This window comes from Populus euphratica, unplaced genomic scaffold, assembly GCF_000495115.2.
Source record: "Populus euphratica unplaced genomic scaffold, PopEup_1.0 scaffold10.1, whole genome shotgun sequence".
Classification (NCBI taxonomy): Eukaryota; Viridiplantae; Streptophyta; class Magnoliopsida; order Malpighiales; family Salicaceae; genus Populus; species Populus euphratica.
This window is the reverse complement of record NW_011499856.1, coordinates 2027325-2044510: the sequence shown is the minus strand read 5'-3', so window position 1 is coordinate 2044510 and position 17186 is coordinate 2027325. Positions and strand designations below refer to the sequence as shown.

Below are 17186 nucleotides of genomic sequence, written 5' to 3'. Positions count from 1 at the left end.
TGAGATAGAATATATATATATATATATATATATATATATATATATGCATGCATGCATTTTTTTTCTTATTTTATTTTCTTAGGGTTTGTCCTGATTTTTTTTGAGATTTTGGAAATAATTTTTCAAAAATAAAATTATGACCATAAATATATGATTTTATAGAAAACAAAAGTCTTAATTTTTAAAAAGACGTACTTATTTATCCTCTCAGCTCTTATATTGTCCATTAATCCATTTAAATTGTTTGACTAATTTTGACAAGTTCAAGATTTGACAAATAGGGACTTGATTTTAAAAAAGGGACTAAATTGTATTTATTGTTAAACAAGATGACCAAGAAATTCTAATTATTTATAAGAAAATGAGATATATGGACCAAATTGAGTTTTTAAATAAATTTTAGGAGTTGAAATGTACATTAGTTAAATATTTCATAATATGAGCAGCTAACACGTGTCATTATTTAATGATATTAGTTACATCAACTAACCGAAGAACCTTAAAATGACAAATATAATGTACATAGATATCTCAAGACAAAAAAAAAATAGTTAAAGGATCTTTTAAACACAAAAAAAAAAAAAAGTATAGGGATATGTAGCATTGTTACCCCCGTGTCTAGTGTTGTCCGATTCGATTGAGTGAATTTTTTTACTTGTCTGATTAGTATTTATTTAAAAAATATTGTGCATTTGTGTCTGGATTTGTATTTTGACCAGAGAAAAGAGAAAACAAAAAATATTAATAACACGCCTTTGAAGTTTGAACTGCTAACTCCAGCAACCGGAAAAAAAAAAAAAAAAACCTTGGCCTCTATTCATAGAGAGGGATTAAAAAAAGAAAAGAAAAGGCATGGAATGGAGTTGAAGTTAGAAGCATGTTCGGTTTTTTGGCAGTAGCCTCCATTACTTAAGGGCAGTTTGGAGACTCTAAAGATCCAGTTTGCTCCGAAGTGATAACAGCTTACTCTGGAGCTCGGCCTAAAGAACCTTTAGGTTATCTTTGCTTGTTGTCATTTTGATTCATTTTCTTTGTGTATTTTTTTATATTTTAATTTTAGTATATTAGCTATTGAGTGATTGGATTGAGATCTGATTATCACAACTCAATAAGAAAAACTATCTTTTTCAATCACCAAATTATCTCAAAATATTATGCAAATAACATTCCATTATGAAAACCACTTTTAACTTTAAATTCAAATATGAAATTTTTATTTTTATTTTTAAATCCAAAATTTTTAAGCTCTAGAGCTCGAAAATCCAGTATTAATAATGATGCAAGTGGAAGCAGAACAATATTTAGAAATTCTTGTAAAAAATTAAACCCGATTTAACAATTAAATAAAAAATTATAATTTTTTTTTAGTTATGATTTTAGTTTGGCATGACTAAACTTTCTATTAAACCTTAACTTGTCCTGCTATTTCATAAATATATTTATTAAATTATTTACATAATATATCCATGATATATTTTTATATAGTTATAATAGATTTATATTTAACTACTTAAAATTATTTATTATTACAAGTATGAGTATATCATATATAATAATGAAAATTAAATGTGAATAAAATCGAAATGACAGAGCCTTTTATTTAAAAGTAATGCCGCCAACAATAATGGCCAAAACCTAATCAAAAGGATCCTAAACAAAATACTTACTAATTCAAATACTAAAATTAATGAAAAAGGAAAAATAAAATGTTAATAAAAAAATAAAAATGGCACTCCATTTCGTTGTTAAATTTGCTGAATTCGAAGTAGATTTTGTGTCAACGGAAGCATGACGTTCAGATGCTCCTCTTTTCTTTATTATTATTTTTTTTCCCCTCTGGTTGACTTTCAAATTCTCTTGTTTTCAATTCAAAGGAAAATGGGGTGGTTGGTCTTACGTCCAAATAGCCTTTAGGGTACGCTATTGACTATTGAGTATCGACCAAACTATATAATAAATATGCATCGCTTTTTTATGCAGGGAAAATATGCATGATTCCTAGTATTTATGTCTTGTTAGAATCAATGATCATCTGTATCTTTGTTGGTTAGAAAGTTAGAAAGGAACTAGATTTGTATACCTGCACTGTACTGCCATATCAAAAAAAACTTATTTTAAAACTAATGTCCAGCAAACACTTTTTAAAGAAGAGAAAATAATTTTATTTTTATTAGATTATAAAAAAAAAAATCAAAACAAGTGGACCAAAAAAAAAATGATTTGATGACCTAGCAAAAAAAACATTTTAAAGGAAAAAAAAATGATATAAATCAATTTTCAGTCAATTAAATATAAAAGAACAAAATCAAATTTTAAAGGATAAAAATGAAAAAAAATTAATTTTTTTTTTAAAGCAATCCTATAAAAAAGATTGAGCCAACCCAAGTAAATCAATCAAACTCACAACTAAAGTAATGAAATTGAAATAACTTGATTAAAAAAAATAAAATCACATAGCCTATATTTTTTTCAGAGGGGGGGGCGACGAACTTCAAATGAAGGAATCAAAAAAAAAAGTTCAAGAAAAAAAAAACACAATGTTAACACATGTTAACTTTTCAAACATATGATCAGGGTCATTAGATCAGAAATATCCCACTTGAAAAAATAATGAAGTCTAATCTCGAACCAATCAAATATTAAAGAATAAAATTAGAAAAAGAATTAACAGAATGACCAAAAAATCAAAAAAATGAGCACTAAATTGAAAAAAATAACTTATAACAAATTAAAATTGAATGATGAAATTGAAAATAAATCAAAATTTCACAAAAGAGCCAAGAACAAAAATTAAAAATCAAAAAAATAAAGATTGAAATTGAAAACTCAGTAAATAAAAGTACAACTTGCATGACTGGTACAAATTTCGAGGGGAGAAAAGAAAAAAGATGAAGAAAAAAAACGCTACTTGCAAGAAATTGCATCACCACCAACTATACACATCGTTCCAACAAGAAAAAGACACTGTAAGATTCCAACAACGTGACATAATGATATTTTCGGTTTTGCGAGGCTCTGCACACGCCGCTCGAAGAGCACGAACGCCTTCCATGCGCCAACTATTTTTTATTTTTTTATTATATTTTTTTATTTATTAAGATACTAAATTGTTCCTTATCTAACCTAATTATCACAATAAAACCACTATGAAAAGATGAAAGTGCCCGATAGTTTAGAAGGTTTGTTTCCAATGATATTTTAGTCATTTAATTATACTTTAAAAATATAAAAGATCTATTTACTCCCAAATAATCTTATAATGATCAACGCATCTTGTGCAAATACTATATTATATACCTCCAATAGTTTTCTTTAATGATTTTTTTTGAGAAACACAAAATCTTAGTTACACTTATCAAATAAACAGTGCTCAATGCCCATGAATTTAGTTGAATAATGTTTTCACAGGGAATTTTAGCTTTTATTAATTTTAAAATTATCTCATATTAATATGGAATATTTTTTTTTCACTTTAATTACAGTCAAGCTCGATATTTTCCCTTAAATCCTTCTTTTTTCACACTGATAATTGTATGACTTATAAGAAAAGATATTCAAATGGAATGCATTGCTGCATTGATTATGTTCATTATATATATCAGGTACCTAGGGTTCTCCTACAAATCAGGAGCTAATTGAATGTAAATTGATACAATATATTCTAACATATCTTTCCTAACCATATCAAGATACACTGTCAATATTATTTCCATCACTTCCCCTCAAGTTGTAGAGTGAATAACAATAACTCCTAACTTGCACATAAGTTGTTTGAACTTTTGTTTATTTAAGTTTCTGTAAACACATCTGTGAATTGTTGTGAAGAAGTCACATATTGAGTAACAACTTCAACTCGTAAAATTTTATCTCGAATAAAGTGACAATCCATTTCAATATGCTGAATTTTGTCATGAAACACATAAATTTTTGCATGAGAGGTGTTGCATAGGAGGACATAATCGGCTAGTTCTGGTTCAAGGGAATTTAAGATTCATGAAACTACCATATCATTGCAATGTTGCTAAAGAGCATGTTTTTCAGGATTTGAAGCTTCATGGGATTCTTTGATTTTGCTAATAATGAAATATGTTTTATTCTTGGCATTCAAAAAAATCTTTATAATATGGTGTTAAAAGTTATAGTTGTCACCGTTTAATTGTTTTAAAGTAATGAGCAAACCAGGATGATGTAAGTGATGAAGGAATAAAGGGAACCAATGCAACTGAAAAGTACAGAGAATGAATTGTTAGAATTAAAGAACTTAATATTGTTTGAAGCCATGATGTTAAAAAAAATATCAAAGAAAAGGTAGAAATGCAGCAGATAATGGATGCGTTGAAGAAATAGAATTAGAACATAACTTTCTCTGAGACCATATAAGAAAAGATAGTTAAGTAAAATGCATTATTGTATTGATTATGTTCAATGTATATACAAGGTAACTTAGGATTCTCCTACGAATCAAGAGCTAATTGAATATAAATTGATATAATATATTCTAACAAAAATTTTCTAATTATATCAAAATACAACTTTCCTAAATATATCAAGATATACTCTTAATATAATTTCCAACATGACTATTAGCACACCACCAATGCCTTGATCATCCTTAATAAATGTAACATTGTAATAAAATTAAACTCTAGTTTAGCATTTAACTCACTTTCACTGTTTATATTGTAATAACATTATTAAATTTTAACTATATAACTATTAATAAAATTCAACTCTAGTTTAGCATTTAACATTGTAATAACATTATTAAATTTTAATAACTAAAACAAAAAACGTTTCTCTCGGACCAACTTTTTAGTTATGGGGAAATGAAATTGTGAATTGTGTTGATAAATTATATACACAAAGGAATTCAAGTTTCTCTTTTCCCCTTTCCACGTAGAAAATTAAAAAAAAATGAAAATAAAAGAATGCTTTCAGTAACCAGCATTGATCAGCATTAATAGCAAAATGACCACCATATATAAAAACCAATTGTTACTTCTTTTAAATTTATTTATTTATTTCAGATGATATTTTCAACTATTTTTTAAAACCACATTTTCCAACTTTCACTGTTTATATTTTTTTCCTTTCTGGGGCGTAGCTTGAAGTGTCCTTCTTTGGTCCGATGAACAAAAGAGATATACAGTTTCATATAGAACAAATCCAAGGCTTTGAAGCCCATAATTACAAATCCAAAATCTTCTTCCAGGGCCTTTTAAAGTTAAGGACTTTTCTGATTTGCTGTTCGTTACTAAAGCCCAAAAAGGGACTCCATGAATCTAATTTGAGATTCAAAACCCCGCCATGAATTCAATTTACCTTCCCCTATTTTTTATTTTTTTTTCATGATTAGTGGTATATTCTAAGCAGTTTAGTGAGACGAAATTCCCTTTATTGATTGATTTCACATTCATATTTTCATAATATATTCAGAATTAATTTTTCTTAAGTGTCATTTTTAAAATTCAATTGAGAAATCAAAGAAGAAAATAAACTTTCATTGAAATAATGAATGTAGCTAGCTACCATCACATCATAGGGAATTACTGAGCAAGTCTCCACTTAGTTCTTAATAATCCATTTTGTTCTTAATAATGTTACAACATGAACACAATAACACTTGCAGCCAATAATTACCGTACAAATCATAGGACAGTGTATTCCGACTTGAAGTTGCATATAACAAAATAGAAGAAAAAGTTCTGTCTAAAGTTGCATTTAATTAGTATTTCAGGATAAAATGGACATATACATAAGTGATAAAAATATATCTAGTTATAGGTTCTGTTTTGATTTTATAATTATATTTTGATTAATTATAATTTTTATATTTTCTGGTTAAAGTCATTTTTTAATAAAGTTTTTTGAAATAATTTTTAATATACATATAATATAAATAATTTATGCATATTGATAATATGATGAATACAAATGACATTCTTTGTATATGTAAATTTATTTTTTAAGTACTTGTCAATTTTTCAACTTTGTATTCACATTTGCTAAATTAATTTTATTTGATAAATTAATTTTTATTTTAAAAAAATATTATTTTAATATATTTTAAAAAACCTTTTAGAAAACAACTATTATCATTCGATTAAATATCTTTAGAGGAACAATCAAGGACACATGCAATAAAATAAAATGTGTGCTGGCGATAAAAATCATAATGAATCATTATGATATATATGATATAGTACTTACATTCTTTACCATTTTATTAGGAGCGCATATCATGTAATGATATTGTAAGGTATATAACGGATGTTTTTTCACATTGTGGTTTTTTTGTCTTTTGACATTATTAGAGTTTCGATTCCAACTATGACAAGGGATTGATTTGATAATCGAAATAAAGATGAGAATCCAACTTTGAACATATATTTTACGGAGATATAAACAAATTTAATTTTCAGCATTTAGTAATAATTGAATGTAAATCAAAATTTCATTACCAATCACCAAGAGGTCAATTGGTTAATGCATTATTAATATTTTTTTTTTTCATTGTTTGATTTTGAAAAATTTTATAGTACTTGTGGAATATCTAATAATATTTTAAAAGAAAAAATATAAAATTTATAACCTGTTAAAAATATTAAAAATATCTCCACTTGGTATTTTTCTCTTCCAATTATATCTTTTTTATTTTTTAAAAATAAATTTAAAAAATAACTAATAAAATATTACTAGTTGCTTTGCTTATAGAACACTATAAAATTATTTGATATTTGCTTACTTTGAATGGAAATAAAATTTTGATGCCATTTTTCCTTTCTTTCTAACAAACAAGTTAATGGAACTATCGTACCAATATAGATTTATACTATATCATTAGATTAGTGCCTTATATTACGTTGCAAGTTGGGTTAATTTTTTTTAAATATATATATATAATATTTAAATATTATTAATGTTTTTTAGTGTATAAAAAACTTAAACTATATAGAAGTTGATTTAATATGATTTGATTAACTTTTCAGGTTCAAAAATAATTCGATAGATATGTAAAAAGACAGTTTAACTCAAAAGAATTTTCTAGATTACATATTTTTTTTAATATGACAATAACAATATATAGGATTGACTTGAGTCAACCTAAGTTAATATGTCAAACTCATGACTCGAGTTATAATACTATAATAACCTCATATAAAACAAATTATAAAACCCAATTTCCAATCAATCTAATATTAAAGGATGAAATTGAAATAAAATTTATTAAAAAAAGACATAAAAAAGTGACCCGAATTAACTTGTCAAACTTATGACTCGGGTCATAAAACCGAAATAACAATATAGAAAAAAATATAAAAATTATGAAGTTCAATTTTCAACCAGTCAAATGTTGAAGGATGAAATTAAAAAATAATCCAAGTCAATCTACCAAACTCATGACTCAAATCATAAAACTGAGATAATTTAATAAAAAAATAAAAAAATAACCTAGTTTAACTTGGATTAACTTGCCAAATTCACAAGTTGAGTGATGAGATTGAGATAACCTCATAAAAAAAAAAAAAAAATTCAATTCTCAATCGATTAATTTGTAAGAAATTTAATTAAAAAATGACACAAAATAAGTAAAGTCAACATGCATTAACCTGTTACGCATTATTTTTGAATCATGAGATTCATGACCTCATAAAAACAAACCAAAATAAATTACAAAATTATAAAATCTAATTCTCAATCAAACACAATATTAAATGATGATATTGGAAAAAAAGTTAAGTAAAAAAAATAATAATAAGTCAATTGGATTAACTTGTCATACCTGCAACCTAGGTCATGAGATGGGGACAACTTAATAAAATAAAATTTTAATATTAAAAAACATGAGATCGAGATAACCTTTTAGAAATAAAATAAAAAAACAACATGATTTAACCGAGGTTAAAACACTAAAACTCATGACTTTGATCTTGAGATCAATATATCATCATATATAATAAATCAAAATAGATTATAAAACTCAATTCCCAACCGACTCAATATTAAATGATATTTTTAAAAAATAAATTTAATAAAAAACATAAAAAGCAACCTAAATCAACTTGGGCTAGTTCGTTAAGCACTATTCTTAAATAATGAAATCGAAATAACATAATAAAAAATAAATTAAACAAATCATGAAATCTACTTCCTACTTAATCTAATACTAAAGTATAAAATTAAAAAAATAAAAAAATAAATTTTTTTTTATAGCTACACAAAAAACTATTATTTATAACTATAATATTTTCTCACATGTCTCGGTTAATAACAATAACAACAAAATTAATAATAAAATTATTAATAATAATAACAATAATTAGAGGGAGATGGTGAAGAGGATGACTCTTGATGAGATATGGTGCATGAATCCAGCTTGTATTGATTTGTTGCCTTGAATAGCCTTATTAGATCCCCAAATAGAAAGGCTCAGGGGCTTTTCCGATGAAAGCAAATGAAAAGACTTCTCAACGAAAAATTATGGATTCTAAATGGACATTAGGGGGATGGAACGCTACCTTTTCTCTTCTTCCCCCCGCCGTCATGATGCGAGTGGAGAACTTATCCCTTCCAAAATCTCCTCCCTTTATTAGTTCTGTTTGGTTCTTGTCCTTCTCGTTCCCTCAACAAACTTCAGAATTCCGGGCCAAAAATAAATAAAAATAAAAATCCACCTAGTTATACGTGACTATAACTAAATAATGTTAAATCACGCGTTATGGTTAGCGCGTGGGGTCCTTCTTTCTGCTCTTTAATCTTTAAACGACATGTCCTCTTTTGCCCACCACAGTTCCACTACAAGAACGGAAAGGGTCAATAATGTGTTCAAATGTCTGACGGACGTCATTACAGGACCACCACCAACGTTATGAAAAAAAAAAGAAAAAAAAAAGAAGAAAGATTCAATAGCTATGGTAAAATTTAAAAAAAATAATAAATAGCTCCTCCTTCTGAAAATAAAAAAAATAATAAAAACCTCCTGCCACGCATACGAAGGAGAAACCCACCTTGAAATCACAGTCCACAGTACACACCAGCATTTTCCAAGCATGTACACGTCAAATGATATTTTTTTTATTAGAATATTAAAAACTTTTAAAAAGTATTAATTTATTTTTTTTTCATAAAAAAAACTTAAAATACATAAGCTATTATCATAATGCCAGCAAGCCTTATACTATGAAAAGAACCATATAATTTCAAGTCATATGCACATACATGCATAGCTATTAAAACCATCTAATTCCAATTACAATTTGTTACACGCGGTCGAGAGACAAATCTAAAACATCCCAAGTCATTGGATTAACTTATGTCTCATTAAGTTAATTATTTTACTAAAATATCCTTAATTCTTTTTACTTTTTAAATGTTTTTAGTATTAACATAGTTTTATTGTATTAATATTTATTTATTTAATTTGAAATTGATTTTTTATTTCAAGTTGACATAGTTTTATTGTATTAATAGTCAAGTCAATGGTAATTTTAAATTATAGATTTTTTTAAGTTAAAATGTATTTGTAAGTATGGTGATAATTTTTTTAAAACGTTTTTAATTTAAAAATATTTAAAAATAATATATATATATATATATTTTAAAATAATTTTAAATAAAAAATTACAATTTTTGAAAACATCATTTCAAATACTTTCTCAAACTTAAATCAAATTATGTTTAATAACTATAGTCCCAACTACACCTAATAATCCCTACGCCAAAACAATATAACTACAACTATACCATTTGGAACCAAATGGATGGAAGGTGCATGACATGATGCTGGGAGAGTCCCTCACACACACAAAACCCAATGAACCACAAAGTACCCCCCCAGCTTCCCCTTACTATAGTTGTCTTGAAGCAGTGTCCATGTGCAGTAGTTTAAACTATAGATTTTGCTTGCTTTCCTGTCCAAAGTAAAAGGAAAGAGCTCCCCTTCCTTTCTCACCTCCCTTCTTCTTGATAACAAGTCGCCGTCGGGCGACAATTTCCAACCCCTCTCTTCCTAACTAAGCTGAAAGCTATAACTTCAAACGTTCTCATAATACCTTGGATTCCTTCTCCCCAACCCACGCGCCACTCCCCAACCCACGCGCCTCCACCACTTATCTAATCTGATAAGATCTGAAAAAGGGTTCCCTTTTTATGAATCCAAAGCATCTGATGATAGGGAAGATAATAACAACAACATGGGCGGAGTCACTTCAACAATTGCCGCGAAGTTCGCTTTCTTCCCACCAAACCCGGCTTCTTATACGGTGGTAACTGATGACTCTTCCTCCGCCGTGTCTGGCGGCTCCAACACCAGGCTGTACATACCCGAGGTGCCGAGGAAGGATGACGTGGATGTGCTGAAATTGAGGACTCGGCGTGGAAATGAAATCGTGGCTGTTCATATTAAACATCCAAGAGCTTCAGCTACTTTGTTGTATTCTCATGGAAATGCTGCTGATTTGGGTCAAATGTTTGAGCTTTTTGTTGAATTGAGTAATCGCCTTCGCATTAATCTTATGGGGTTAGATCCGTAACCCTTTACCTTTTGAAGTATTTTTTTTTAAATATTATTGTTTGGTTTGGTTTAGTTTTTTTAGTTCTACTAATTGAAAGTATGGAACTTTATGAGTGTTGGTTTGGTTGATTTGGTGGGCTGGTGCATTTTTATTGGACTTATTGCTCTAGTGTAATTTATTGATTAAGCGTATGGGAGAGGCTTTCCATGTATAGTTTTGGAGTTTGATGGAGAAAAGGTCTGGTTTTTAATGTCTATTGCTGAGTTTGAGGGTTGGCTCTTTAGTAGTGAACTTTGTGGTTGCGACAAGGAAGTAACCTATGACTGTGGTGAGGGTAACGTTTACTCAACTGGTATTGAAAGTGAGTTTGGGAACTCTAATGGTGGAAAGAGAGGTTTAGGTGTGGGTTTTTTTGGTTACAAGTCTGCAATTTCCATTTTGAGTATTACCCATTTGTTGGGATTTGGGAGAGTTTGTTGAAAATTAAATACTAGGTTTAGCAAGGATGGAAGCCAAGTTATCGTTAGGGCAGTTGCAAACCCTGAAGTGAATTGGGTGAGTCTTTAATGTAGATATGCCTTTTTTCTGTCTTCTCTTGAATCCGATGATACAGAATCACTGCTCTCACTGGCATATCTGAAATAGAATGATGTTCATGGCCGTATGAAAGGTCTTTGAAGGTAGATTTTAGGTTTTAACTTGACATGGTTTAGTTTCAAAATCACCATCGGAATGGTTTTTATGTTTCAGGATACACCTTACAGAAGCAATGTAGAAGTTATGTTATTTACTTGGCTACGCTACATGATAACTAGTGTACTTGTTCCTCTTGTAATATAATGGAGAAATATAGGTGGAGAAATATAGGTGAGTAATAACCTCATAATCTCTTAAAAAATCATAAGTGATGCGAAGAACAGAAGAAAAAAAAGTATTCATATTCTTTATATATCATGTTCTTTTCATTTCCTTTGCAATTTTATATTACTGTTGTTTATTTTCGGGTTAGTTTTTAATATTGAATTTATGTTTTTGTTTTTTCCAGATATGATTACTCTGGCTATGGGCAATCAAGCGGAAAGGTTTATACCAGCTTTCCTATTCCTGGTTGCTAATGATCAAAAGAAAGTTTTAGGCTCTGCTCGAGCTTTAACAATTTCACATTTCTTTGTGGATGTCTTTTTCTCATGCATGCTTAGATATCCTTGTTTCAGAACTTAGATATTCAAATTCAAACAATGAAACATGCAGAAGTTCCCCTTATGCTTTTGATTTGCATATTTTCCCCTCTTCATCCATAAAGCAAGAATTATATGTTAATTGTTTCCTTCATTCTATTTTACATCTTCAAAATTGTCTATTAATCAAGGACCTACTTGGCATTATGTGTAGTTTCTCAAATGGTTGTTGTTGTTGTTTGCTTGTAATATATGGCATTGCTCTCAACATATGCCACCTTTCTTTTGAAACAGCCAACTGAATGTAACACATATGCGGACATAGACGCGGCATATAAATGCCTCAAGGAGCAGTATGGGGTTAAAGATGATCAACTAATATTGTATGGTCAGTCTGTTGGTAGTGGTCCCACAGTTGATCTCGCTTCACGTTTACCAAACTTGAGAGGTGTGGTTCTGCATAGCCCAATATTGTCTGGGATGAGGGTATTGTACCCAGTCAAAAGGACTTACTGGTTTGACATTTACAAGGTATTTTTTTGTGGTGTTGATTCTATTAAATATGGCTGTTTAATTCTCTGTGCGAGCACTTAAGTTACTTTCTCCTTTCAGAACATTGACAAAATTGGTATGGTGAACTGTCGTGTTCTCATAATTCATGTAAGTATTATTTCCCGTGTCTTCAATTTCTTTTGTGCTGTTCATAGTCTCTCTTTGGGACATTATTTTATGCATTGCATGAGTTTTGGCTAAAGTGAAAGATGCAGGTCTTATGGTTTTGATATCTTTCTTGTTCTAGAATACAAATTTTCAGACTATCATCGGAAAAATTAATAGGTGTGTAATCTCTAGAGATATGAATACAGGAAATTCCTTAGCATCACAGTTTCACTGGAAGCTTTCAACATGATGTAACTATGGTTGCAGTCATAACTCATAAACCAAGCAAATAATACGAGGAAAAGAGTCTTAATAGCAACTGCTAGCCTGTATTCAGTGTCAACCTAATTCAATTTGGTTGTTAACAAATGAGCTTTTCCTATACCATTGATAATATGATTTAATTAATAAAAAGCCCAAGACGGAGTAAAATTACCATTAAAAAACGGTCTCTTTAAACCTTATTTTTTAATTCTTCATTTGCTAAGGGCGTAAAGGTGGCCTGATTGACTTCCTCGGATATGTAGTTTGCCATAAACTGCTTTGACATCTGGGTAATCATGTACTTGCTTAACCTGGATAGTTTTGCACAGACAAATTCAATTTATATTTTATTTTTGTTTCTATAAATCAGAAGGATAAAACAAAATATTAATATTTGTTGATCCTCCATTTGATTGCTGAAGTTTTTGTTATATTGTTCAATTTGCAGTTATCTGTATTTACAATCATAGTTAATAGTCAGAGATTTATGGCTCATCACTCTTAAAATATCGCTTATGGAAATTAGAGATAAAATCACGTTGGATATAAGGGATTTTAATATATATTTTTTTTATCTTCAGGGAACATCAGATGAAGTGGTTGACTGCTCTCACGGGAAACAACTGTGGGAGCTTTGCAAAGAGAAATATGAACCATTGTGGATCAATGGAGGTGGGCATTGCAATCTTGAGCTTTACCCAGAATTTATCAAACATCTGAAGAAGTTTGTTTTGACCATAGGCAAATCAAAAACAGCTACAAATGGTCCTAAAACAACAGCAGAGTCTGAAAATCAGAACAAACTATCAGAGAGTGCAAGTTCAGACACTTTTGAACTGGGTGACCTTCCTGAAATCTCTAGAAATAGCTTAGATAGTAGGCTTGAGAAGTCTAAGAAGCCAAATAAGCCTGAAAAGTCTCGGATGAGCACTGACCGTGTTGATAGATTTAGAAGAAGAAAAGGCTTGGTCTGGTGATTATTTATGCCAAGAGCTTCATAAATAAAATACATGCATTGGTTGACTGGAGAAGGTAATTTAATTTCACTCCTGCTTTTGTAATGTGCATTGAGTCTAGTACAAATTATTAGATTGAGTGTAATTTACCATATAAATGTTGTATCTGTACGAATGCTTAGAACGTGAGTCAAATTAAGCGAAATCTTGTATTTTAACTCTGAGGTGTTCATTTGAAGATAAAATCATGTATTCGCAACTATCACGTGTAGCCATTTTTCGATTTTCCCTCTCTGTAGATTTGAGAAAGTGTTATATGCTAGTTGTGAGCTGAAGTAAAATATGCTTGTCCGGGGCTTGACCATTTTCTTTCTTGGTCATGATTTACATCTACAAACTATAAACGTTTATGTTTATGTTTTTTGGATTCTTCAACTCAGATTTGTGAAACGTTCCGCATGTTGCTGGACATCCTGAGTGATTTTGATATCAGGGCATTTAGTACATCCAAGAAAGAATCTAAAGATTTCCTGTTTTTCTTCTTCTTTGGGATATGTTTCAAGGACAGTGACATCGTTGCTCTGCAAAGCAGAGTCAAAGAATATGTTTATCAACAGTGCGTTAAACTACTTTCACCATGTCGAAATATGTGTCCCAGTCTCCATTCTCATTTCTCTTTGAACAGAAGTTTTATACTGCCCTCCAAGTTTCCACTGAACATTCAAGCAGGCCAAACCTATTCTTTACTGGTAGCCGTACTCTTCATTTCTTGGCAGCTTGTGTTTTTGTGAAGTAATGAATTAGTTATATTTTCTTTATGAACTGCAATCGAAACCTCCGGTGGTATGAAAGTCAGATGAAAGGCTACATGTCAGTCAAGGGAGGTATTATTGACCAACCAATTAAAATAACAATTGGCCTCGCTAACACTCGCTGCTCTGGTTACCAGTCCGCGGAACAATTTGCATATTGACAAATGAGGGAGACAGTAGTGCTTCTGTGGGCTGCTGGACTAAAATGGAGGAGTCTAATTCGTAAAAATCACTGGAGATGTTCAGGCAGCTGAAATAAAAACCATAGAGGCTTCAGCCAAAAAGTCTCTCGTGCTCAATTCCGTAGACAATTGCTACCCATGCATATCGGTACTATGTTGAGGGCACAGAAAGATGCAACCGTCTTCATCTTGATCTTAGCTTTTAGCTAAATGCAGAGCCTTGATTCTCTCCGAAGGCACAAGCAGCTCTTCCTGCTAGGGTTCTTTCTTGAGTGATGAAGGCATTGAGAGATTTCAAAATCATAAAGTGCCATGCAGCATAGCAGTCCTCCCGCTATCGGCTTGAAGCTTCTTACTTTAGACCTAGTCATGCTACATGTTCACTCAGTATTTCACTTTTCAACGGATTTACGTGCGGAATTCTATTATTCATGAGTGGAATTCAGTACGGCGTGAAAAAGAAAAAGAAATTCTGGTCCAATTTCCTCCAATATCTACAGATTGTCCCTGTAACCTCTCTCCATCTCCGAAATGCAATGCCATCTCTTTCCTACCAATTCTTGGTTCATCATATTCCTAATAATAATCTTTGTCCATGCTCCATCATCTGCCTTTGCCGATGATGATGAGCGATATCTGAGCTGCATGAATTCATTTGATTGCGGAAATATTACGGGTGTTGGCTATCCTTTCTCGGGATCCTATAGGCCTGATTACTGTGGCTATCCCGGGTTTGAGCTCGGTTGCAGAACCCAAGATCCGGCGATCACAATCATGCGATCGACTTACAAACTCCTTGGCATCAATAAACAGTCGCGGACTCTCAATGTTTCTAGATCAGATTACGCAGAAAATCTATGTCCTTCTCTCCTTTCCAATCCCTCTTTCAATCCAAACCTCTTGAATTACACTTCAGATCACGGTGAGGTAACACTGTTCTATGGTTGTCCTAGTCCAAGCCCACCGGCGTTATCATCTCAGTTCACTTGCAACATTAACGACACTAATATGACGGGATACTTTAACCGTCAACCTCTCTGACCTTAGTCGGACTGCTACAAGCTTAATCATCAGCTACCTGACAACATGCAACAAGAGTGTTAAAGTTCCTGCCCTTCAATCAGCTATTGAGCCAATTCTAGTCAGTCCAACTGTAGCACAGTTGCTTGGAGCTATTAATCAAGGTTTTGAGTTGGCGTGGAGAGCAAATGATTCATTATGTGATACATGCAAATCTTCTGGTGGTCTGTGTGGGTACAACCAGACCACTACAGCATTCACTTGTTACTGTGCGGATGAACCTCAAGATTTTGAATGGCCAGCTTCACCACCTAGTCATTTCGAAATTGGTACGTACAACATTTTTAATGCATAAACTTCTCATTTTTTTCTTCTCTTTTGTTTTAAAATCTCAGCTTTCAGTCTTTTGTTAATTGAGGGTTTCTGTTAAAATTCGTTAGTTAGTTGTTAATGTTTCCGTTAAAATAAATAAATAAATGATCAATAGCTATATAATTATGGCTAAAATGAAATTAAAGAAATAGTCTTTCCTTGTGATCAAAATACGCTCTCCTACCGCTATCAGCACGAAACTTCGTGCTCTGGACCAAGTCATACTGCATGTTCAGTCAACATTTTACTTTCCAACAGTGCTGTTCAAGAATGGAATTCAGTACGGCATCATATTGAAAAAAAAACAGGTTTAGTTTTCTCCAACCTCTACAGAATTTCCCTGCAGTTTCTATCCGTCTCTGGAAATGCAACACCATCTCTTTCCTACCATGTCTTGGTTCATCATATTCCTAATAATAACCTTTGTCCATGCTCCAGCATCTGCCTTTGCCAATGATGATGAGCGATATGTAAGCTGCAGCAACTCGTTTGATTGTGGAGATATTAAGGATGTTGGTTATCCTTTCTGGGGATCCAATAGGCCTGACTACTGTGGCTATCCGGAGTTGAAGCTCGACTGCAGTGACCAAGATCCGGAGATCACAATCGAGAAATTGACTTACAAAGTTCTTGGCATCGATAACCAGACACGGATTCTCAGTGTTGCTCGAAAAGATTATGCAGAAAACATCTGTCCATCACTCATTCTCAACACCACTTGGATACCCAATCTATTGAACTACACATCCGATGATCACAACATAACAATCTATTATGGTTGCCCCACTCAAGGTGCACCAACTTCAATGGTTTTACCTCAGTTTCCCTGCGAAATAAACGCCACTCAGATGACGGGCTACTTTACAGCATTTGCCAACTTTTCGGTTCTTGGAAGCTCTGCTTCTAGCTTGATCAGTTACCTGGCAACGTGCAAAGATAGCATTGAAGTTCCAGTACGTGAATCAGCTTTTGAGCAAATTTTAAGTACTCCAACTGCAGCACAGCTGCTGGGAAGTCTAAATCAAGGTTTTGGTTTGAAGTGGAATGCATCTAATAGCTTCTGTCACACGTGCCAATCTTCTGGCGGTAAGTGTGGGTACAACCAGGCCGCTACAGCATTTACTTGTTATTGCAAGGATCAACCTCAACAATTTTCTTGCCAACAATCTCCAACTAATGATCAATCCTCAAGTATGTCCTCTTGCCTGTTATTTTTTTTTTTCCTGCT

General features: G+C 31.4%; 2 protein-coding genes and 1 pseudogene across 3 annotated transcripts in view; all 3 read left to right on the top strand.

Moving 5' to 3' along the window:
- LOC105123404 (probable receptor-like protein kinase At1g67000) overlaps nt 1-17186 on the top strand; it is a 90408-nt pseudogene that overhangs the window by 31567 nt on the left and 41655 nt on the right.
- Nucleotides 9775-13834, top strand: LOC105123401 (alpha/beta hydrolase domain-containing protein 17B-like). 2 transcript variants are annotated; one of them, XM_011022980.1, is made up of 6 exons: nt 9775-10519; nt 11560-11596; nt 11987-12223; nt 12305-12352; nt 13198-13288; nt 13358-13834. In XM_011022980.1, exons 1-6 carry the CDS (start codon nt 10194-10196, stop codon nt 13591-13593), a joined length of 975 nt encoding a protein of 324 aa, XP_011021282.1. In that variant the 5' UTR covers nt 9775-10193; the 3' UTR covers nt 13594-13834. The 2 variants fall into 2 exon arrangements, with proteins under 2 accessions (XP_011021282.1, XP_011021281.1); XM_011022979.1 differs by having other exon boundaries at nt 9776-10519; nt 13198-13834.
- Nucleotides 16255-17186, top strand: part of LOC105123402 (probable receptor-like protein kinase At1g67000) — a 9781-nt gene continuing 8849 nt past the window's right edge. Inside the window, exon 1 of the mRNA XM_011022981.1 lies at nt 16255-17149. Coding sequence (XP_011021283.1) covers nt 16324-17149 — 826 coding nt within the window. The 5' untranslated portion in view covers nt 16255-16323. The remainder of the gene's footprint in view (nt 17150-17186) is intronic.

Bases quoted from the DNA above. Each gene is read 5' to 3' on its own strand.
- LOC105123401 (XM_011022979.1), top strand. From the start codon at position 10,194: ATGGGCGGAGTCACTTCAACAATTGCCGCGAAGTTCGCTTTCTTCCCA. The intron at 10,520-11,559 runs GTTAGATCCGTA...TGTTTTTTCCAG, and splicing joins CTTCGCATTAATCTTATGGG to ATATGATTACTCTGGCTATG. The intron at 12,353-13,197 runs GTAAGTATTATT...TTTTATCTTCAG, and splicing joins GTCGTGTTCTCATAATTCAT to GGAACATCAGATGAAGTGGT.